The sequence below is a fragment of the Acanthochromis polyacanthus genome, chromosome 8 (genome assembly GCF_021347895.1).
Source record: "Acanthochromis polyacanthus isolate Apoly-LR-REF ecotype Palm Island chromosome 8, KAUST_Apoly_ChrSc, whole genome shotgun sequence".
In the NCBI taxonomy this organism is placed as follows: Eukaryota; Metazoa; Chordata; class Actinopteri; family Pomacentridae; genus Acanthochromis; species Acanthochromis polyacanthus.
This window is the reverse complement of record NC_067120.1, coordinates 1,597,648-1,622,010: the sequence shown is the minus strand read 5'-3', so window position 1 is coordinate 1,622,010 and position 24,363 is coordinate 1,597,648. Positions and strand designations below refer to the sequence as shown.

Sequence of the window (24,363 nt, the reverse complement as noted above, 5' to 3'; positions counted from 1 at the left end):
TGGAAGAGAGGAATAAGAGGTTAAGCCAGTGAGAGAAACAGCAGGGGAGTCTGGTGAGAGAAGTGGCGAATACCTTCAGGGTGAATTGCTGATTGCGAGCCGGGCCTACTGAGGGACTGAAGTGATGACACACCTTTTGACTAAGCCCTGACTCACCCTCCAATCTTTGTCCCAGTGTGTGAAACGAATAGCCTGTTTTGTTCGCAGCGGTAGCTCAGTGATAAATCTGACGTTTTAGCTGTGTGATTTACTCTATAGCTTATCACTTATCCAGCTCTCTTATCATTGAGTCTCATCATTAATCATTAATGTGAAGCAGCCGAAGTACTGCACCGTGTTTATTCTGCTCGACGTCGGTAAACGTGTGTTTTTGTCCGTTGTTGACAAAGGTTGTGAGTTGTGCCCACGTAGTATTGCCGCTGCTTTTCCCGTGTGTGTTTTTATTGAGGGGAAAGGTTTCCACAGGACATTTGCAGCTGCAGGCCTCCATCACGCTGAGCGTTTCTTAGCACCGGGCTACTGAGGGATGGCTGAAGAAAGGGCACGTACTCACATTAATTCCCTTTGCCATCCGAGATGCCGTGTGGCACTTCAAAGTTGGAGAAGGGTGGTGTTAATCCAGGGGCTGCAGAGAGCCGTCCTCTCCGCTGCGCTGTACTCGACTGTTCACCCTTTCCCCGGCCGTGGCCCCCAGCTTTTTCTGAGTGTGATCAAAGTGCAGTTTGTGTCTGATGGATGGGCTCACTCTGGCCCACAGGCGGCCTGACAGGGGACCTGGAAGTGGATGGGAGCGTGACACAGGATCTCCAGCCTGCATCCTATGCACATGCACTCGTAGGCAGGGATCCACGCGGTATTTTTCTGTCCTTTTAATGTTCAGAGCTCACGTCTAGGCCAGCTGGAGAACATGCGTACATGGGACGAGGCTGTGACTCATGTGCTAGCTTGAGCAACGTTTAAGCCTTTAGTCAGTCTCTTTGTTGTTAAAAGTCTCACCCTTGTCTAGGCTTGATAATTTAGGCATTTATGTCCTGCAGTTTTTCTTGATTTGAGAAAATGTTGCATATAACCAGTGTCCCTAAAAGCACTCTTACTAATATTAGACCAGGGGTGTCCAACATGAGGCCCGTGGTCCAAAAGTGGTCCTCCAGAGGGTCCAATCCGGCCCTCAAAGTGTAAAAATTACAGAGAAGACATTAACTGCAGATTGTAAATTAGTAAAACTATAAATTTAAAATAATTTCTAGACCATGAAAAGTTGCTTTGATCATAAAATAAAATACCAGATTGTTCTTTTGTCATTTTATGTCTCATTTTTGTAATATTTTATCTTGTTTTTGGTGTTTTTTGTCTTTTCTTGTCAGACTTTTGTCGTTTATCTCATGTTTTTGTTGTTTGGCGTCTCATTTTTGTCGTTTTATCTCATTTTTGTAATTTTGTGTCTCATTTTTGTAATATTTTTTGTCTTGTTTTTTGGTCTTTTTTTGTCATTTTGGTCATAAAGTAAAATCCTCCATGGTTCAGTTCCAGGTGACTAAATGTTGTGTTCCTTTGTAGACACTCTGTGATCTGGAAATTGTAATGAGGAAATGATAAACTGAGGATGAATGTTGTTGAAATTGACTGTATTTTTCTGAAGAAACTTCAGGTTGTTCATAATGTTTTATAAAAAGATGTGAACATTTTCAGACTGCACTTTTTTGCACTAAAGCAAAGGAAGAAAGTGGAATTATTTATCGGTTATTATGCTGTGATTTTACTGGTCCAAACTGAGCTGCATGTGAAACCTAAACTAAGATGAGTTTGACACTGCTGCATTATTTTGTAAAGTGACCTGTCTGTACTCTTTCTAGTTTGGGATTTCTGTTATGTTACCTGAAGGGCTCACCCTTTCAGCTGATACCTTCAGGTTGTGAAACAGTGGCGCAGGTCTTGACAAGAAATTGATCCTTCTTCCATTTTTTGTGATGCAGGACGCCAGTGATGCGTTCAACACCCACAAGGTTAAACTATGTCTGTAATGTTGCTCAAGTTTCCTTTAGATGTTTGCATCTTTACCTCAAGATTTAGAATATCTTTTGGTTTTCTCTCGACACTCGGGCGTACTTGCACAACACCTTTCCTAACCTCAGGTCCTCTTGTCGTTCGGTTTCTCTTAAAATCCACGGTCTGTCGTGTTTTGAGCATGTTGATGTTTAGACTTGTAAGTTGTCATTAGTGTGTTTTTAACGTTATGATCTATTTTTCCTTGGAGTCATGAGGTTTGAGTGATTTTTATCTGCTGTCATCAGACTCATTCTCCTGGTATGTGTCGATCGTAGCCTCAGGCCGAAGTTGTTTTTTGTTTGTCCTTCATGCTCTTTTCTTTTCTGACCTCAAGCAGAAACATTTATCTTATCCTGTTTTTCAACTTTTTCCTCAACCTCCTCTCTGGTCCTCCCCTCCTCCTCCTCTGGTTCTCATCGTGCTGACTTGTCGGCTCCTGGCTTCTGTCACTCTCCGTGGCCGGGAGGTGTGTACGCTGACCTTTGGTGACCTCTGAGCTCGGCTAGGTTTCTCCAGAGAGAGGCAGAGTGAGAAGGAACAAGTGAGCGCACAATAGCTGAACATGCCTCCGATTGTTTCAGATTTCTTTTGCCTGAAGTTGTGAGGAGAGGATGCCAAAGGGAGTAGTGGAGTGGTGGCACAGAGAAAAAGTCTGTTGTTAGAAAGCATTCACCACTGAGACCGGGGAGTGGTCAGCTGCAGGCAGTCATGTTCTTTTTTCTGATGAGCGACTGGTTGGGCTCCAGGATGAAGCTCAGATGCCAAACTCATTTTAGTTCAGCTTCCACATTCAGTCCAATTTGATCTTAAGTGGGCCGGACCAGTTGAATTACAGCGCATTACCCCATAAAACTCCACATTTTTCCTTTGTTTTCATGCAAAAACGTTTGTTCTTCAAATCTTCATGTTTAATGAACAAAACATCATGAACAACCTGAAGTTTCTCCAGAAAAATGTGTTCATTTTCAACAACATTCAGCCTCAGTTTATCATTTCCACATCACAACTTCCAGATCAGAGTGTCTACAAAGAAACACAATATTTAGTCATGATCAAAACAACAACAGTCGGAAAAGAAAAGACCAAAAAAAGCAAGACAAAATATTACAAAAATGAGACACAAAATGACAACGAGAACAAAATGACTAAAAAAATGAGACAAATGACACGAGATAAAACAGAAAAGAGACAAAAAATTAGACAAAAAAGTTACAAAGCGCCAAAAACATGAACAACCGACAAAAAAAAACAAAAAAATTACACAGATGATGCAAGCGAGACAAAAAGGAAACAAAACAACAAGAACATGAGACAAACGGCAAAACTCAGACAAAAAAAATTACAAAAATCAGATTAAAAATGACAAAAATGAAACACAAAACGACAAAAAAATTTATCAAATGACTCAAAACAAAATAAAATGGACAAACGACAAAAAGAGACCAAAAAATTGCACAAGTGACACAAACAAGGACAAAAATGACAAAGGTGAGAAACAAAACAACAAAAAAAGTTACAAAAAACAAAACAAAATGACAAAAATGAGACAAAAAACACAAGTCAGACAAAAAGGAATTAAACCCTCTGGAGGGCCGCTTTTGGCCCACGGACCGCATGTTGGACACCCCTGGTCTAAAGGTTTCACTTTACATCCTGCAAAAGTAACCGTTAATGGAAATGAACACTTTGGCTGATGGGGAAAGTTACATTTCTGCCCCTTCGCCTCGTCTTTCTCTCTGCGTCGCTCGACTCCACGGCCGTCGGGTATCGTCGGAGAGAGCAGTGCATGCTGGGAAGCCGTGTCTCGGTTGGTCGGCGGAGGAGAGGAGGGATCGTGGCGGTGTCGCAGCTCTCGGCCCCTGCTGCCTGCCATCCTTCCTCGGTTGCTTTCAGGTCTTTTAGAGTTTGCTTTGCCAGTTACTGCCGCTTCATAAAGCCTCAATGGCGGAAACACAAAGCCAGGCAGGAGAGGGGTCATGGCTGAACTTGAACCTTAGCTACAGTCCAACAACCGCTGGCAAACCAAGAAGCTCTAATGAGACCAGTTGGAAATTCCAGTCATCCCTCCTGCTGCCTACCTTTGCCAGCTTACCTTCCACTGATACACTTCCAGTCATGTTTGCTGAGAACTCACTGAGTGTACTGGAGTGTTTTTATGTCATCTCGTCTTCTTACAGGCTCACAGTTGTCTATGTTTAGCTCTTATTTACCTAATTGAAGTTGTTCATTGAAACTAATCTGGTTCCATCATTGTGCAGCTGATTTGTGACAACATTCAGGAACATGTTTTCTTGTCGCTCTGTCCCTTCTGTGCTGCTATTCTATCTCCTGTTTATTAAGTTAAAGTATTTTTAGTGGGTGTCCTGACTGTGTCCTCTTTGGTTGTGTCCAGGAGCTGGAGAAAGCCCTGTCAGAGCAGGACTTGGACTTCCTGGGGGACCTCATTGCTTGCCTATTGCAGGGATGTTACCAGCGCACCGACATCACGTAAGTATGAAATGGACAAAAAAACCTAACATATTGCCACACGTTGCCAGGTCATGGTAGAAGGGGAAGCTTTACTAAACTGGAAACGCGTACAGAGCATATAAAATATCACAACTCACTGGATTCCAGTCATTTAGAGACGCACAGAGTTCAGAGTTTTGGGGTCAGGTTAAGTACAGTACGCAATTTTTCTTTGGAAAAAAGTTTCAGCACTAAATAATGACTCGGTGGTCATGTGATCCTAAAAGCTTGTGGTCTGAAGGTTAGCTAAAAGAAGAGAACTTGGGATGAGTTCATTGAACTTCTCACTTTTCGCTGTGAATCATTTGATATGTCACTCATGTGAAACCTTTTTCCCTTTAAAGCACCAGAAAGAGGCTTTAAAACATATTTTCCTATGTAATATTACTCTGTTTAACAAAGTTAATATTTTTATCAGAAATATGAAGAAATATAAGAGCTTAAAATCAACCTTATACTCAAATATCGATTTACTCTACTGAAGTTAAACTCAGCACTACTTTGCACTGCATCCAATTAAATAATATGATATAGTTTAACCCTCGTGTCATCCTGCAGGTCAAACTGACCCATTTGAAAGTTTGAAAATGTGAAAAAATAATTTATTTTCTCAGTGAAACTTCTGATGTCCACATTTTCAACCTTTTTGGGAAATCTTTGAACATTTTTTGGTGGAAAAAAAGAAATGTTAAAAATGTTTCTTAAGAACATTCACATAAAAATGAACCAAAATCCATTTTTATGTGAATGTTCTTATAGAAAGTGTTAGACGTTTTACTGATATATATGGAATCACTTTAGATGTTTTTAGGTTTTTTTTTTTTTTTGGGAAGATTTTTACTCATTTTTTGAAAATATTTCCAAGAATTTTCTTGCCAAATTTGGGAGATTTTTTTAAAAATAAAACTTTTGAGGGAAACTTTTAAGGAATTATTGGAATTTTCTTCCTGAAGGTTTTGCAAATTTTCAGAAATTTGGGGAATTTTTTTTTGCTGAACTTTTAGATTTCTTGCAGACGAGGATATATTTGGTGCCCGTAAATGAGGACGACAGGAGGGTTAATGTTTTGAGGTACAGTTCATTCTGAGCGAGGTAATATAGGCCATCTCATTGCTGCTTAGTGTGGGAAAATTTAATTTTAGCAACTCTAAAAACAACTGTAGGAGGAGATGGAAGCATCTCCTCCAGTTTTTAATCAAATATCAAAGGCATGGTGGAAAATAATCAATTAACATTTTAAAGTTAATTTTGTTCCTGTCGAGGCAAATGAAGTATTTCCATTTCCTTCAGATTAGTCATGGCACCCAGGAGCCTTCCATGGAAGTGTGAGTCAGTGCTGTGATAACTGACTGAGGAGTCAGAACTTACTCACCGTATGGTTGTGAAAGGTGCTGTGGTGAAATCATGCTCGACTGCCACCGCAGCGCATGAAAGCAGATCAGCCACTGAAACTTTTCTCTCCTCCACAATCAAATGATGGGAGAAAGTGAGTGTACAGAGGAGGCTGCTAGTCAAATCCACAAATGTAATCGATCTGTTGTGGGGTTTCCCCCTCTGTGCACCTCCTACTGTCATTAGAAAGCAGCATAGTGGTACAGTGCACTGATAAGCTTAGAGGCAGCAGTGATCCAGTTTTCCAAGCAGGCAGCCAGTAGCAGGAGGACAGGCGGCTTTATTGGACTGGACAGGCGCTGGCATCCTGGGGGTGGCTGCTCAGCGCCGGCCTTTCACAGAGCTGCCCTTTTCATCCGCACGCGTTAAACGCTCTGCCGGAGCGGGGGAACGGAGGGAGGGAGGATGCTGGAGAAAACCAGGGGCAGAAAGGAGGAGAGACGGGGTAGATAGGAGGGGGTAGCCTGCAGCTGTGTGAAAAGTGCACACTGCTCTTTCAAGATAAGCCATTTTTTCTGTCTTTCTTTCTCTGCGCTGTTGCATAGATGCTCACCCCTGCCCCTCGCCCTTGTTCTGTTCATCTGAGTTGGAACTGAAAGGTTCAGATTAATCGGCTAGACCTGAACCGGAACCAACATTTATTTACCGGCTCATAGCAGAGATACAACCCAACTCCCATTCAAAGAAACGGCTTCTTTTTTTTTTTCCAGCCCCACCTCCATATTTCCAACCGCTGTGATAGTTTGAACCTCGCTTGTTTCCTAAAAGAAATGATTCCAGTTTACTTTAAAACACGTGTCGTTGGCTTGAAATGTCACAAAGCATTTGCAGTTGAATTTGTTGCTCTTATCCTCATTGGTGTATCTCTGTAAACAAAAGAAAATAAAATTATCTTTTTACAAAACGACATGAATAACCTGAAGTTTTTTAAGAAAAATAAATTTAATTTCAGCAGTATTATGCCTCAGTTGATCATTTCCACATTACTATTTGTAGATCACAGAGTGTCTACAAAAACACAAAACATTTAGATCTGGAACTGGACAATATAGTGTTTGAGTTTATGATGAAAACAATAAAAGCAAATATTACAAAACAAAATATTACAAAAATGAGACAAAACCAAGAAACAAGATGACAAGAAACAAAACAAAAAATTAGACAAAAAAGTTACAAAGTGACAAATAATGACAATAGTGAGAAACAAAACAACCAAAAAGTAGACAAACAATATAAATGAGATAAAAGGAAACAAAAACACGGCAAAATATTACAAAAACGAGAGAAAACGACAAAAACCCGAAACAAAATGACATGAAAAAAAACAAGAGACAAAAAATTAAATCAAAAAGTTACAAAGTGACAAAAAATGACAAAAGTGAGAAACAAAATCAAAAAAGTAGACAAACAACACAAGCGAGACAAAAAAAACACAAAATGACACGTTAAAAAGGAAGCCCAAAACGACGACCTTTATGATCCAAACAACTTGTCATGGTCCAGAAATGATTTTAAATTTATAGTTTTACTAATTTACAATCTGCAGTTAATGTCTTCTCTGTAATTTTTCCACTTTGAGGACCTGATTGGACCCTCTGGAGGACCACTTTTGGACCACGGGCCTCATGTTTGCCACCTGACTTAACTCATTTAGTCTCTCTTAATATTTAAAGACATTATTAGGGGTGAATCGTTTAGTTATCTTGTGCCAGAATAGCTGATGATTTTATTGATAAAGACAGACGGTGACGGTGTGGTTGCTTTTCCTGTGCAGCCCCCAGGCGTTCAGCAGTTACCTTGATGACATCATCAGCTACCGGTGGGAGCTGGAAGAGGGGAAGCCCAATCCACTTCGAGAGGGGCCCTTTGAGAATCTCCCACCTCGCACTCAGGTGGAGCTGCTGCACAGACTTTGTGACTACCGCCTGGATGCTGCCGACGTCTTTGACCTGCTGAAGGTACGACACTTACAGGAGTCAGCAGTTAAAGGAGTCTGGAAAGAACACACACTCTGTTCAAACTTGGGTTTCAAGCATTTTGCTCAGTGTCGAGTTTTGTTTTTTTGTGGCTTGAAGTCGAAACCACGCAGTTGTGGGTAACGGTTCAGGGTTTCCACTGACACTGCTGAAGCTCCGTTAGTCAGTACAACCACGCTGTGTGCACGTGTGCTGTCGTCAGGAGGTGTTTGAATTCAGACCATGATGGGTTTTTCTAGATCAGAGAACCTGAGGTCACCTACAACTGGTTGTCGCCTTTTAACCCTCGTGTCGTCCTGCTGGTCAAATTGACCCAGTTTAAAGTTTGAAAATGTAGAAAAATATTATATTTTCACAGTGAAACTTCTGATGTCCACGTTTTCAACATTTTTGAGAAATCTTTGAACAATTTTTGGCGGAAAAAAAGAAATGTTAAAAATGTTTCTTTAAGAACATTCACAAAAAAGTCAACCACAATCCAGCATATTTCTCTGGATTTTGGTTGATTTTTTTTTTTGTGAATGTTCTTAAAGAAAATATTAGAAGTTTTACTGATATATATGTAATCACTTCAGATATTTTTGTGGTTTTTTTTGAAGATTTTTACTCATTTTTAAAAAAAATGTTTACTAGAATTTTCTTTCTAAATTAGGGGGATTTTTTTAAAAATAAAACTCTCAAGGGAAACTTTTAAGGAATTATTTGAATTTTCTTCCTGAAGGTTTTGCAAATTTTCAGAAATTTGGGGACATTTTTTTGCTGAATTTTTGGATTTTTTTCAGACAAGGAAATATTATTTTTTGGTGCCTATAAATGAGGACAACAGGAGGGTTAAAGCATGATCAGAATTATGTTTTTTTTAAGATTGTGGCTGACAGAATAGTGTTAAATACATGTGCTGCTGTAAACTAAAGTGCAATTAGTGTTCACCTTCATGCAATTTTTAGATAAGAATCATCTAAATAATTTACTTGCTTGAATTCATGCATGCATTCAGTAGGAAACCATGAGTGCTTCATGTGTGTTTTATTCACAGCTGTGGAAGCTCAAAATGACTTCATGCGCTAATGACAGATGATTTTAGAAACACGGTACCATGTATAATTTAAGGATGCTATGCATGTCCCTACCCCCCTCCTCTTTCAGGGCTTGGATGCAGATAGCCTGAGGGTGGAACCCCTGGGGCAAGATGGAAATGGGGCCCTCTACTGGTACTTCTATGGTACTCGTATGTACAAAGAGGAGCCGGTCAAGAGGAAAGCAGAGAAGCTCAGGTAAACGCCACTGACTGATGTGATTCCACACCAAGAATGAATGCTGTGACGTTTTCTGCAGTGAACTCGTGCATGCGGTGAGGCTGTAACTGCAGTAGGAGCTCAGCACGTGTTTACAGGCCTGTTAAGGGTTCATTACAGAGGTTAATTATACACACCTTCTGCTGCTAATTACTCATGTTAAAAGGCAGTATTTTTTAAAAGCTGTTTTATTCTGTTCAACAGTGAAACAGCTGAGCTAACATTACCGGAGAAAAAGAAGAGGGGGAGACCACCAAAGAAGAGAAAGTTAGAGGACCCTCAGCTAAGGTGAAAAAAGCTGTTTGTTGTCGGTGCCAGCGGGTTAACGTAGGGAAATACTGACGCACAGCCGTGCACGTGTGGCACAGATGTACTGGATGTGTCAAAGAAAGCATGCGTTTAACTGTTTGCCATGCGGTCTTTGGCTGCATGGACGTTAGTTAAGTTTATATATTTATATAATGAAGCAAAAAAAGTTGTAAAAACTGCAGTGTTCTAGAAAATAATACAGAATCAGACTTTTGAAGATCCATGCTACGAGTTCTTTGCCCACGACTGAATCTGAAATGTAGTAACGGTTTGAATTATTTCTACTCTGACCCCATGTGTGTGTAGGATTTATAAAAAAACAAAAAGCGCTAAGAGAAGCATCATGTAAATTCTTTTATAAAGCACAGTTGCTCTTTTATTTAAAACAGTTTTGGACATGTTACAGTTCTGTGGTTTCATTTAGCAGACATTTTTATCCAAAGTGACCTACATCTCATTTCATTTAACCTTTATCTAGATAAAAGACCCATTGAGATAGAGATGTCTTTCACAAGGCTGACCTGGTGAAGAGAGGCAACAACAGATGTCATAGTAAACAAAAACAGACAGATAACAATAACAACAAACATTAAAATATTAAATACAAGCAGCTAGATACATAAAGTACAGGATAGAGCACAAGCAAGGATCTAGTGAGGAGAAAAGAACCTGGATTAAAGCTCTAAAACAGTTCTACTGTGATAATAGGATCATGGTGTCTACAGGCAGTGAAGAATAGTAGGATTTTTGTTTGTAGGGAAAATTTGGATTTATTTCTCGTTTTTTTTTCAGTGAGGTGGAAAGTGAAGTATCAGAAGTGCCGACAGAAAATGGCCTGGAGGATCTTCCCCCGAGCACAGGTGAGAGGACTGCATGAATATGAGCGTGTAGTCTTAACGCTGACTACGTGTTCGTCCCTTAAGTTGTCACGACCGTTTCTTTTACTCTCAGTTAACTGCGTCTACAAATTTGCCCTAGAATCAGTGATCCAGTGCGTCTCCTCTGTCCTTCTAGCAGGCCGAAAGCGAGGCGCTTGGTCCCTGGTGTGTGATACAGAGGAACAGTGGGTCAGTCTGGCAGAAAGCATCAAGGACAAAACCTCTCCACAGGACCGCCACCTGTACCGAGTCATCAGCCAGAACTTCCTGCCTGAGATCAGCAGCATGATTGAGCACAAGGTCAGACACTCCGAAGACAGCAGCACAGTCCTCATTACAGCAGTGCATAATGTCTTCTGGGTCTGTTGACTCCATGCACGCTCTATAATACACTGCCTGACGTTGATGCATCTTTGTGTGAGACGGTTTCAGCTAAATGTGTCGCATGTAAAAGAGTACTGTCAAAAACAGAAAGACCAACCAACATTAAAGGTACAAATTCATGTAAATCGGATTGCTGGCCGATGTTTTTGTTTTTTATTTGCCAATAAATGGCCAATAACTGCTTATCAAATCTTAACTATACACATTTTAACCTCAACTTAAGCTAAAATCTGTGCTGTGCTTCACCCAGCGGTCCTCTCTGTTCAGCTGCTTATATGTTCCGTCACAGATCACTGTCCTCCTACGGTGGTTGTTTTTAGGATGGAGGAGTCTTAACTGTGCCAGCTACAGGACAGGTGGAGGAACGGAAAGGAAAGCTGTTCTCTGCCTGCCCTTAATTCTGCACGCCGGCTTGGCACAGAAGCTGGCATCAGTCCTTTAACCCTCTGAACCCCAAACAGTTTCTGTGCATTTTTAGTAACAATCAAATTTTTATTCACTGTAAGCTCATTTTTCACTGAAATATGTAAAGTGTTATAAATGACCAGCAACACAGAGAAGTAAAACTGTCTTTAAAGTTGAATTTATTTGATTATTTATGTTACAAAAATGGGGGGAAAATTGAATCAACATGTCCCGCATCTGTTACCAGTAATGGAGGACAAAAGGTGAGTCACTGATGGCATCGTGGTTGTGCAGAATTTGCACAGAATTTCCATTTTTTTGTTGCTTTTTTACAGAATCCAGTTTGAGCAAATGGTTCATAGTTTTTTGTTTTTGTTTTAAATGAGTCACTGCTGCTAGGCTGAAAATACACTGATTCTTTCTGTTATGAGAGGTTCTGCCGCAGATAAATGGTGTTTTTGTTTTTAAAGTTAGGATGCCTGTCAAACCTGAAGGGTTAACTTCAGGAAGATTGTAGACCAGGAGTGTCTAAACTCAGCTTAGTCCAGGTTCCACATTCAGTCCAGTCTGACCTCCAGTGGACCGGACCAGTAAAACCACAGCATAATAACCAAGAAATAAATACCCACAACTCCTGATGGTTCCTTTGTTTTAGTGCAAAAAAGTACATTCTGAAAAAGTTCACATTTAAGGAATTATCTTTTTACTAAATATTATGGACAACCTGAAATTTCTTCAGAAAAATAAGTTAAATTTCATCAACATTCATCCTCGGTTTATCATTTCCTCATTACAACTTCCAGATCACAGAGTGTCTATAAAGGAACACAACATTTAGTCACCTGGAACTGAACCATGGAGGATTTTAGTTTATGATCAAAACAACAAAAAAACAAAACAAGACAAAATATTTTTAAAAAAAGGAGACACAAATTGACAAAGGAGCAATCTAGCATTTTAGCAGCTTGTCAAGGTCTAGAAATGATTTTAAATTTATAGTTTTACTAATTTACAATCTGCAGTTAATGTCTTCTCTGTAATTTTCCACTTTGAGGGCCGGATTGGACCCTCTGGAGGACCGCTTTTGGACCACGGGCCTCATGTTGGACACCCCTGCTGTATTCTCGTTATAGTTTGGTAGCATAGTACCAGAGACGGGTTGGAGCGCTTGTAATGTGTAACCAGCACTGACTGTTGCTATAGAAACCCTTCCAGTCTTTCTCCATCATCATCATCAGCAGAGAGGTAGAGAATCCTGCTGGCAGCTCGATGCCGGCTGAGGGGTCACTGACTGATTCTTAAAGGTCAATGGATGAATGAGGCCTTGTCCTTCATCACTGTTACAGTCAGCTGTGCTGCTCATTTATATAGCATTCAAAGTGTTCTCTGTGTATAGAGCAGGGGTGTCCAACATGAGGCCCGTGGTCCAAAAGTGGTCCTCCAGAGGGTCCAATCCGGCCCTCAAAGTGGAAAATTACAGAGAAGACATTAACTGCAGATTGTAAATTAGTAAAACTATAAATTTAAAATCATTTCTAGACCATGACAAGTTGTTTGGATCATAAAGTAAAATAGTGGATTGTAACTATTTAGTCCTAAGTTTTTTGTCTCTTTTATTTTGTTTCATGTCATTTCTCATTTTTATCATTTTGTTTCTCGCTTTTGCTGTTTTGTGTCTCATTTTTGTAAGATTTTGTCCTGTTTTTTTGTCCTGTTTTTGTCGTCTTGTTTCTCGTTTTTGTCGTTTTCTGTTTCCTTTTTTGTCTCGCTTCTGTTTTTTGTCTTACTTTTGTCATTTTGTGTCTTGTTTTTGTGTTGTTTGTCCATTTTTGCTGGCTTTGTAGCTTTTTCTGTTTAATTTTTTGTCTCGTTTGTTTTATTTAGGTTCATGATGTTTTGTAAAAAGATAGTTCCTTAAATGTGACTATTTTCAGAATGTACTTTTTGGCGTTAAAACAAAGGAACCATTAGGAGTTGTTGTTATTTATAGGTTACTATGCTGTGGTTTTACTGGTCTGGTCCACTGGAGATCATATTGGGCTGAATGTGGAACCTGGCTAAAGGTGAGTTTGACTCCCCTGGTCTAGCGTCTCTCTTTACATAATATCAGTAGAGCGGTGTGGTGGTTATTCATGGTGGAAGCTCCCGTACAGATGGTAGATGTTCTGGTGCTGGGTTGGTCCGTACACGAGTGTCATAGAGACGTTTAATCTGAAAGCTTGATATTCTCCTACAGCGCGATAACTTCACGAGACAAATCCCTGTAAAGACACCTCTCTTGATCTTTTATGATCTCTATCAGACATGATCAGAGTGTGAGGAACGCTCTGATTAATTAGAATCAGCTCAGAGAACGGGCTCGGTTAAAGGGAAGCACATTCCACTGATGTTCTCCTTGTATGCAAATACATCTAACTGATGTCACAGCAGGACATTTTGCTCAATCCTTTTGTCGCTGTCTCCCTTCTCGTGTTTCATATGTGTGCACATAAATATCCATCTTTACGTTGGTGTGTTCGTACATGCGTGCCAAATACAGTGTGTGCTTTTTCTCCACGTGTCTCGGGCTGCTGTCACCAACCATTACATGGGGCGCTGACAGCTGGCAGGAGCTCACCTTGAGGCAGGATAGAGGCCGTTGACTGACAGCTCTGCTGCTCTGCAGGATTCTGTCAGCCTCTCTGAGCAGCGACACCAGCGGCACTTCATCTTGTGTGTAGTGGATGGTGGTGGGAATTTAGTGCTGGTCGTAACGTAGGGAGGACTGAGCCTGAGGAGACGTCAGTGTTCCCCACTAAGGCAGAGATGGAGCTGTGGAGGGCTCTGTACCATGGATCAGATCTTGAACATCTGTCTTTCCTTCGTCTCTCATCTCCTCTGAGCCCATCTCTTTCCTTTCACTGCCTCTTAATCCCCACATCTTCCCTCTCTTCTGCTGCCTCACCTGCACACAAACACACCGAGGCTTCTCATAGCCGATGGTTTCAGGTCTCCCTGGTTGTTTTATTGATGTCCAGAAGCACGACTGTGACACTGCTCAGTGCTGTTAGCTTTGCCAGGCTGGCAGGTCTTCACAGTCCTGCTTCCCAGATAAACTCTGACATGAGCTGCAGAGGCCAGTCCCTGATTTAGACGGGCTTTCAAAGGATCTGCTCGGAGCTCTGTGCTGGCTGGTGTTCCTCCTGTACCGTTTGTTATACCTGCTGGTAGATCATTCAGGTGTATTCACATGCGTATGGTTGACTAGTTTCAGGATTAAAAGCTCCATGTTTAAAAGTTGAAGGATGTTCTATTGACATTCTTCACACCAACACAAGCTACTTATTACACATATTTAATTGGATCATTGGAACAAACTTAAATTCTCTCTTTTTTTTCTCTCTCTCTCTGTTTAGGAGCGGGAGCAGAAACAGAAGTTACTCGACCCGACCCCAGTTCGCACGTCTCAGCGCTTCTCTGAAAATCACATCAAACATGAGGAAGAGGTGAGTGTGTCTGCATTTATGCTTTTTGAAACAGGACACACCCAATCTGCACTGACTGAACAATACTTAAAACTTAAACACACTTTCCTGTTCTTAGTCAGTTATTTTTCACCCAGAGGAGTATCTTTTGATTTACGTTATCTGTTCTCTGGTTTGCTTATCTACATTATTCCTTGTGTTGTCTGTGGAAGATCTCATGAGATGCCTAATGTGGGACCAGGATAGATTAATAGACTTGTGTATTTGCTTCCAGGACAATCCCAAGTCCGTGACAGATGAGGACAAGAGGAAGGACGAAGAGCTGGACAGACAGGTCCTGCTGGCCGAGCAGCGGCGAGAAGAAGAACGGCTTCTGCAGGAGGAACGGCATCGAGAGAAGATGGAGAAGATCAAAGCTGTGGAGGGTAAGATGGATGAATACTTGAACGGAGAAGCAAATGGGACGCTGTTCAACTTCATTTCAAATCTCAGTAATAACCCAGAGGGTGGCCCTACAGCAGGCTTGGTGGTAGTTTATGCAGAAAGGTTACAACATACAAATGAAGCAGCAATAACTTCACTTTCTTTCATCAGCGATCTGTCAGCAGCAGGTAGGAGGTTCTATCAAGGACAGAAAGGATTGTCAAGGGCACCCCACACACAGCCTTTCACGTCTTCATCGCTGCAGTTTGTCTCCAGACGGCTGAAGAATGTGCAGTAGCATAGCTGCACTCAAAGCCTTGTGATTTATGTATCGTACACAGAGACTGTGAGAGGGAATGTTCAGGGCCTTTAATCACGGGATCACTTCTCTTCTTCTCCTCCCTCTGATGTCATCTGTCAAGGGTTAATGAACTGCTGATTGTGCTTCAGTGGAGGAGCCTCATTAATGTATTATAGATGAACAGCAGGACCTGGCCTACTCTCTGTGTGGATTGCATATGTGGAATCCTCCCTCAAACATCTTTAATCCACACGGCAGGGGGCTGGCAGGCCGCTCTGCCTTTCATGTTGAAAGATAAAGCAGTGATACATATGCACTCTCTGTACTCAGTTCTGCTCTTTTGATCAGCTGGGCCTAAGAAACGACGGCCAATGAATCGCTCTCCTTCTGCTTATCTGAGCTGCTGCTGTCTCTGATGGCCAAGGCCTGCTTTCCATTCACTCCCTGACAGCCTCAGTAGGCAGCAAGTTCACTTTAAACTGTAGCTACAAAGCTGGAAAAGGCGATCAAAACATTGTCCTGTGGGTCAGAAATGAACCGTTTTAAAGTTTGAAAATGTGGAAAAATACATATTTTCACAGTGAAAGTTCTGATGTTCACATTTTCTACATTTTTGGGAAATCTTTGAACATTTTTTGGTAGGAAAAAAGAAATATTTCTGAAGAACATTCACAAAAAATCAACCAAAATCCAGCGACTTTTGCTGGATTTTGGTTGATTTTTATGTGAATGTTCTTAAAGAAAATATTAGAAGTTTTATATTTAGTCACTTTAGATATTTTTTGGATTTTTAAAAAAAAAAATTTACTCATTTTTTCAAAATACTTATAAGAATTTTCTTGACAAATTTGTGAGATTTTTTTAAAAATAAAACTTTTAAGGGAAACTTTTAAGGAATAATTAGAATTTTCTTCCTGAAAGTTTTGCAAATTTTCGGAAATTTGTGTAATTTTTTTGGTGCCTGTAAATGAGGACAACAGGAGGGTTAATGTAGATTCCAAAGGCAGTTGTTCGTGCTTCTAATTGCCCCTTGTGTTCATCCTTTTTCTTTTTCTAGAGCGAGCAAAGAGGCGAAAGATGCGAGAGGAAAAGGCCTGGCTGTTGTCTCAAGGAAAAGACCTGCCGCCTGAACTCCTGAATCTAGAGCCGTCTTCTCCCGTCCACAGAACACGCAAGAATAAAGAATTGTAAGAGGCTGACTACAGTTACCTTTAGAGCAGCCTTCTACTTGAATCACTCCAGGTTGATTTATTGTAACGCGCCCTGTGTTTGACATTTCAGCTATGAAATAGACGACGACTACACCGCTCTGTACAAAGGTACGCTCACAGAAACCTGCTGCTTTGTGTCAGTCTGCCTTCATGTCTGTTCTGATGTCTGATCTGATCTCCATTCTTCAGTGCTGGAAGCCTTGAAAGCCCATAAAGATGCCTGGCCTTTCTTAGAGCCGGTTGATGAGTCCTATGCCCCCAATTACCACGAGATCATCCAGGTACAAAACACCGTCATTGTATTTACTGATAACTGGATTTATTTTATGTGTGTTGTTTGATTTTTGCTGCTCTTCCAATCCCCTCAGACCCCCATGGACCTGTCCACCATTGAGAAGAAGCTCAATGACGGCGAGTACATTGCAAAGGAAGAGTTTTGTTCCGACGTGAAGCTCATGTTTGAAAATTGCATGGAATACAACGGAGAAGACAGCGGTGAGAAAAACAGTTTCTAAAGTCCCCCGTTACCAGTTTGGTGTCTGTACCAGACAAATGCCTCAGAATTCATTTGGTACGTGTGTGTGGTGAGAAAGAAGTGCATATCTGCATCTCTGGGGTGAGAGTGGGAGAGACCGCAGAAGAAAGGGGGCCGGACTCGGTGCAGCGTTGGGGCCGGGGCCAGGGCAGCCTTGACAGTGATTAATGGGGAGTGATTGAGTTGTGCTCCAGTGCTCAGGGGGCTCCGAGCCCTGCAGTGCCAGAGAAACATTCCAGCCCCTAAGCCCCCTGTCTGGAGCCATCCATCCAGCTGAATACTCTCCCCAGGGATAAGGGGGAGGAGAGCGGTGAGGAGGCCCAGGGTGGAGCAGGAGAAGGAGAAGGAAGGGGCTGGAGGAGCAGGGGTCAACCGACGCCCTCTGACCTGGTCATTTAGCAGCACTGGGCTGAGAATGAGGAGTGGCTTTGTGCTCTATGTGGCATGTGTGCTGGTCTGCATTTGTGTGTAAAAGAAGGAAGTGAGTGCTTGTAAATGAAAGCCGTTATGTTCTACAGGTATGTGACTGTACGTGATAACTTCTGTCCCTCTATCCTCAGAGTACACCATCATGGCGGAGTCTCTAGAACGGTGTTTTAGCCGGGCAATACTGAAACACTTCCCTTCAGAGGACGGCGACACAGACGAGGAGTTCCACATCAGCCGAGAGGACAAGGAGCGCAAGGACAAAAAGCGTAACCGTGGCAGCAAACATGTAGGACCTGGGAGTTTGATCAGAGCCACCGAACAAGTCCAACGTAAGCGAAGCTCTCTAGGAGGCAAAGGCAGCGCACCCCCAGAGGAAGACGACGGCAAGATGACGAGACCACCGCTCCCCCCTCACTGGGCTAAGGGCCCCCCTCACCCCCATATGAATCTACAGCACCACCTCCATGAACGAGACGTCAGAGGGCTGTACCACCCAGGGCAACAGGTATCCACTGGACGGCTTCACTCTGCATGGTCCAAAACCTCTGGATCTAGTTTATCAGGTTTTATCTGCTGATGAATATCATTTCATCGGCAGCTTAACCCTCATGCTGTCCTGCAGTCAAAATTGACCCGTTTTAAAGTTTGAAAATGTGGAGGAAAAAAAAATAAAATTCACAGTGAAATTCTGATGTCCACATTTACAACATTTTGGGGAAATCTTTCAACATTTTTTGGTGGAAAAAAAAAGAAATATTAGAAATGAAAGAGCATTCACAAAAAATCAACCAAAATCCAGCAAATTTTGGTAGATTTTTTTGTGAATGTTCTTAAAGAAAATATTAGAAGTTTTACTGATATATATGTATTGATTTTAGATATTTTTTAGGATTTTTGGAAGATTTTTACGAATTTTATGAAAATATTTACAAGAATTTTCTTGCCAAATTTGGGGGATTTTTTATAAATAAAACTTTTGAGGGAGACTTTGAAGGAATTATTGGAATTTTCTTCCTGAAAGTTTTGCAAATTTTCAGAAATTTGGGGAAATTTGTTTTGCTGAATTTTTAGAATTTTTTTTTTTTCAGTCAAGTAAACAATATTTTTTGGTGCCTGTAAATGAGGACAACGGGAGGGTTAATGTTTTTCTCTTGATTTGCATCTAAAATACTCTCATCTTCAGCTCCGTCATCCGGCTGGTCCTCCCGGCCCTCATGGTCCACACATGTACACCCAGAGAATGGCCATGGATCCCCGCTTCGCCTACCCAGTGCACATTTCCAGACACGGAGACCCCAACTTGAACCACTTGCCTCACAACTTCAACTTGCAGGTGTGTAGGACACATTTTAATGTAGGCGTACATTTTATAATGCTGGTGATTATTGTTAAGGCTTTACGTGGCCGATCACCGCGGTATATGTCCAGTCTCCTTCAGCCGTACGCCCCGAATAGAGCTCTCAGGTCAGGCCAACAAAAGTTACTTGCTGTCCCTCGTTCCAAGTACAAAGCCTGTGGTGACGGAGCTTTCCAGGCTCTAGAACCAAACCTGTGGATGTTCTTCCTCTGTAGCTGAGATCGGTTGAAACGTTTTTATTCTGACAGGCCCTTTAATACCTTTAACTTTGTTTTTGTTTCATTATTGTTGAAAAGCACCTTGTGATTCTGTATCTGTGAAAGGTGATATATAAATATATTTACTACATTAAACTTTCTTAAATTTAACTCTCATGTTGTCCTGCGGGTCAAGATTGACTTGTTTTAAACTTTGAAAATGTGGGGGGGGGGTATATATTTTCACAGAGAAACTTCTGATGTCCACATTTACAACATTTTTGTAAAATCTTTGAACATTTCTGGTGGGGAAAAAAAATGTTTCTTAAGAACATTCACATAAAAATCACCCAAAACCAGCAAATTTCACTGGATTTTGGTTGATTTTTATGTGAATGTTCTTAAAGAAAATATTAAAAGTTTTACTGATATGTATGGAATCACTTTAGATATTTTTAGGATTTTATTGGAAGATTTTTACTCATTTTAAAAAAATATTTACAAGAATTTTCTTGTCAAATTTGGGGAATTTTTTTACAGAATTTTTTTATTTTTTCCGACAAAGAAACAGTATTTTTGGTGCCTGTAAATGAGGACAACAGGAGGGTTATTTCTGTTGTACAGGTGTACGGATCAAACGTCAAACCTTACCCTATTTTTCTTTGTTTTCCCAGCATAACATGGGCCCCAGGTATCCAATGGATCCTAACCAGCAGCAGCCTCCCCAGCAGCACCCCTACGTTGGTCCGACTCACGGCCCCTCTTTGGGCCCGCGTCCCATGGGCCTCCAGCCTGGACCTCCTCCTGAAGCCAGCATGTACCCGTCCCACCACCGTCCAGAGGGCCACACCATGCATCCCATGGGCAACAGATTTGCAGGACCAGAGGGGCCACCTCAGCACAACTACCCGGGCATGAGGCCTCCTGGTATGGGCCTATCCAGCATGTGGACCGGGATGAACCACCAGGGTCAGGAGAGGCATAACGGCATGCGCATGCAGGATCCCAACATGGTGAACCAACGTGGCTTTAGCTACGGTGGAATCCCCCCTCCAGTGAACCATAAACCATGGCCGGAAGCTGCTGGATACCCCCACCATCCCTCTAATGCGCAGTATCAAATGTCTGCAGCAGCCAGCTCCCAGGGGCCCATGTCCTTACGGCCCCCTGTGCCCCACCCGGACTCCTCGGGCAGGGCACGCTTGGCTTCCATGCTGGAAAGCCCGGAGATGCTGGCCCTGCAGCAGCTGTCAGCCTCTTCTGGACCCCCTGCTGGTCAGCACATAGGCAACTTTAGGCAGCCGGGGCCCCCATCAGGAGTTGGCAGCATCCCAGCTCACCCCTCTCAACAGCCTCCCCCTGCCCCGGAGGTTCAGCTGCTGCGTCCTGCCAGAGACAAAGGCCCAGACAGCCAGCCTTCGCCACAGACAGACTCGCACCCCAAAGGTAGACCTGACCTTCTCCAGCACTTTCACCAGCCGTCTGAATTCTGCATGACAGAACCCAAACGCAGGCTGACCTTTTTCTGCATAAATGTTCCTTCTAGACTCTGGTGTCTGTTTGTTTGTCAGAGCAGCCCCCATGCTTTCTCTTTCTCTCTGCCGAGTGCTTTTGACAATTAAATTGTAATTATCTGTCACAGTGAGCGGCAAATTGAATATTCATCAGTTCAGTTAAATTTCTTGCAGAAGTGACGACATGTCATCAGTTCAGGTTCAGGAAGAATTGAACCAAACGTGGCTCTTTTTTTCATTTGTGGGTTTTGTAATGTTCAGCTGATCAGTTTGGAGAAGTAGCATGAAAAACAGACTTGAGTTGTTTCTAGATCTTCTCTCTTTTTTTATTTAGTCTGTGAATGTTGTACTCATAATTATTGCAAAATTATCTCCAAAACTAAACCTCCCTGACAGCATTCTTACATGCTAACTTGTTTTGTTATTCTTTACTAACAGGCATACCTTCAGAGAACAAAATGGCTGCCAGCAACATCTCTGAAGCCAAGACACACAAAAACATTTTTCCATTTAACCAAGAGCGCCCTAGCCTGCCCGGACCTTACAGTGGGCCAGAAGATAGGATGCAAAGTCCACCGAACCCGGGAAGACCACAGGAGAATCCTTCTGGACCGGAGAGCCACAAGCAGGAAGTCGATCTCCAGCGACGTTCTGCCGGCCGCTGTCCTCCTCAGCAGAACATGGCTGCTGCTGTTTCATCTAACCCCACCTCCACTGACCCCAGTCTGCACAAACCAAACAGTCCACAACAGAATGCTCCGAGTCCCACACTTCCTCCCCCAAATGCATCACCTCTGCATGTCGCCGCATCTCAGAGTTCCACTCAGCAAATATCAGAGAGCAGCTTAAAACAAATGCAGACAGCTCAGAGTGAACACCAGCAGAACACCCACAAACAGGAGCACCCTCATTCTGGTGGCACCCCCCCTCAAAGCCTCCCACAGAGCTCCCCCCGACCGGTGACCCAGAACACGCAACAACACGCCTCCCTGCTCCCTCCTCATCATGCCCCCCCAAACATCTCACCACAATGCCCCACACAGAGCAGCCCGGTGCACGGGACGCCACACGGTGCCACTCAAGGATCTCAGTCTGGACCCCCCCAGCCGGCCCCTCTCACCTCTCTGCCACCCAGTCATCCTGCCCCTCTGTTACCCTCCCAGCCGAGTCCAGCAGACCATGGAGATCAGAGACCCAGTGAGCCAACCAGTAGACCAGACTCTGAAGCCACCGCCGTCTCTCCGCAGCACACTGTGGTGACATCTGGGCAGCCGAATATTATCTATAAACATCAGGCTTTTAGCCCCAATCACCATCAAACGCAGCTCGTGGGTAATAATCTTGGCATGCAGCCTCAAAGAGGGCCAGCACAAGGTCACAGCCCAGCCGTGCCCCCTCACTCCCAGGGCCAGGTGAATGGAGCAATGGGTCCGTACGGCATGGGAAACCCCCCACATCCACACTACAACCAGACAAACACGAGCAGGCCCATGCCTCCATCTGCCCACCACCCATATCACAACCAAGGCATGAACGCCCTCCACAGTGCTGCCCCCCACCCCAACTACCACCAGCAGGGAGGGAGCTACTCCTACCACATCCCCGGCCAGCAGCACCCTCAAGTTCACGGTAACATGTACCCGCCTCATCAGTACCAGCAGCAGAGCTACTACCCCCAGCCCCATCCTCAAGCACAGGTCCACAACCAGGCCAACGGTAGAGGCTCTTACCCCCCAGAGGAGTGGCATCGATCTCATTACCAGCCTCAGCAGCCAATGCCACCCAACGCTTACCTCCCTGTAGCCGGCGCCAGAGCCAACGGTCCATCCAAGGACAGCAGCGTGTCGCCTCTGGGCTCTGAAGGCTCTAGTGGGACTGGTCTGGTGTCTCCTGGACCTGCCCATGACGTAGGACCACATCCTGGAGGCTCTGAGGAGGGGAAGCGTGAGAGCAGAGAGCAGGCTGGAGGAGGAAGCCCAGCGAAGCCAGCTCACAGCGAGAGCACCGAGCAGCCTGAAAGTCCTAAAGAGATCCTCGACCTGGACAGTCACAACGCTGCCGCCCGCCGTAGGAGCACTCAGACACACATGACGTCGGGTTTCATGTATGACCCTCGAGCGCTGCACCCAGGGATGCAGCAGGGCGGCACTCCTCCACCACATATGATGCCTCAGGGCCGTGGAACCGGACCCCCTTATCCCGGCCAGGCGTACCCAGATCCGGGACGCTACGCCGCCCAGAGACCTCACCCACACCTGATGGAGGCGCTGCAGAGGCCCCAGCAGCTGCCGTTCTCCCCGGGTCAGACACGCATGGCCATGTACAGACACCCTCGGCCTGGAGGACACTTCCAGGGCATGATGATCCAGCAGAGGAGCCTTCCACCAGAACGTTTCCTACACCCAGGGTAAGAATGTTACTTACAGCTGCTATTTACTCGACTCTACTCGGTTTAGGTAACCTAGCCGCGCTAGACCCAGGTCTGAAGACGCAAGGGTCTAGGAACTCTCAACAGGGAGGGAGGCGGGCTAAAAGGTTTTCTTTCAAATCATTCTGCAGCAGTTGGGGAGGTATACAACCAATCAGCAACGAATAGGCTGATGTAGTTCCTAGAATGCTGGAAATCATAAGTCCAAATACGTCTTTCTTCTCAATGAAACACTTCAGTGCCATCCTTTGTTTATCTTTCAAGTTGAATTTTAGCTTCAAATCTTTAAGGGCTGTGGCCAAAGCCGAGTCAAAGATAACTGTTTGTTGTGCGCAGCCATCTTCTTGTCTATCCTTGTTTCTATGGTTGTTTCCGATTATTTCTGTCAGAATCGTCGCGCCTCTGTCGTCACTTAGTTACGCCCGCCTTCTGACTCTACCCTTCATGGTGATTCATCGGCCAGTTTTAGGAGCATCCAACCTCGAGGCTTACCGAGGGTAACTAGACCCACCCTGGTAGAGAATTAAATTCGTTGCCGGGGGTTGTCTAGCGCGGCTAGGCTACGGTTTAGGTGGTTTTCCATCACAGTTGAGTTCCACCTCATCGTGGGTGGAGTCACAAAACGCTCATTAATCCAGCGGTGGAGTCGAGGACACTCTCCCTCCTGTTGCTCGCTGGTAGGTGCCGTAAATGGCGTTCATTTGGCTAAACCACTTCCAACACCTCTGATTTGACCCACTCCGGCCGTTGTGGTCCTTGATGGAGTGATGTCACCTATGAGCTTTTTCTGCTTCATTTTCCTGCTGTATCCATGGGCGGCCGTCCGCTCAGAGACCTCCTGATAAACTTTCTCCGTCCAGCTCCATCTGGATTTTTTGGTCCGCCACCAAAAACAGAAAAGTCTTGTCCTCTTTATTTGTCCACGGTACAGGTCTGGTGTGTCGTCACAAACCCAGCAGAGTGGAGCCGAGTAGGTGCTCATGGAAAAGCGCCTTAACCCTCCTGTTGTTTTCATTTATGGGCACCAAAAAATATTGTTTCCTCTGAAAAAAACCCAAACATTCAGCAAAATAATCCCACAAATTTCGGAAAATTTGCAAAACCTTCAGGAAGAAAATTCCAGGAATTCCTTAAATGTTTCCCTTAAAAATTTTATTAAAAAAAATCCCCCAAATATTTAAAAAAAAATGAGTCGGTAAAACTTCTGATATTTTCTGAAATATCAGAAGTTGTACTGGCTGGATTTTGTTTTTTGTTTTTTTTTTTTGTGAATGTTCTTAAACATTTTTTTAACGTTTCTTTTTTTACACC

General features: G+C 43.4%; 1 protein-coding gene across 2 annotated transcripts in view; it reads left to right on the top strand.

Annotated features, from left to right (window-relative positions):
* The window catches only part of LOC110957217 (chromatin remodeling regulator CECR2), a 45,056-nt gene that overhangs the window by 17,209 nt on the left and 3,484 nt on the right, over window positions 1-24,363 (top strand). The window contains exons 2-17 of one of the 2 annotated variants that reach the window (XM_022203121.2): window positions 4,439-4,533; window positions 7,721-7,904; window positions 9,069-9,196; window positions 9,422-9,505; window positions 10,319-10,386; window positions 10,544-10,704; window positions 14,589-14,678; window positions 14,932-15,082; window positions 16,439-16,568; window positions 16,663-16,700; window positions 16,782-16,873; window positions 16,961-17,087; window positions 17,688-18,061; window positions 18,740-18,889; window positions 19,785-20,556; window positions 21,063-23,031. In XM_022203121.2, coding sequence (XP_022058813.2) covers window positions 4,439-4,533; window positions 7,721-7,904; window positions 9,069-9,196; window positions 9,422-9,505; window positions 10,319-10,386; window positions 10,544-10,704; window positions 14,589-14,678; window positions 14,932-15,082; window positions 16,439-16,568; window positions 16,663-16,700; window positions 16,782-16,873; window positions 16,961-17,087; window positions 17,688-18,061; window positions 18,740-18,889; window positions 19,785-20,556; window positions 21,063-23,031 — 4,613 coding nt within the window. Of the gene's footprint in view, window positions 1-4,438; window positions 4,534-7,720; window positions 7,905-9,068; window positions 9,197-9,421; window positions 9,506-10,318; window positions 10,387-10,540; window positions 10,705-14,588; window positions 14,679-14,931; window positions 15,083-16,438; window positions 16,569-16,662; window positions 16,701-16,781; window positions 16,874-16,960; window positions 17,088-17,687; window positions 18,062-18,739; window positions 18,890-19,784; window positions 20,557-21,062; window positions 23,032-24,363 lie in introns of both variants that reach the window. The other variant, XM_051952396.1, reaches the window with a different exon arrangement.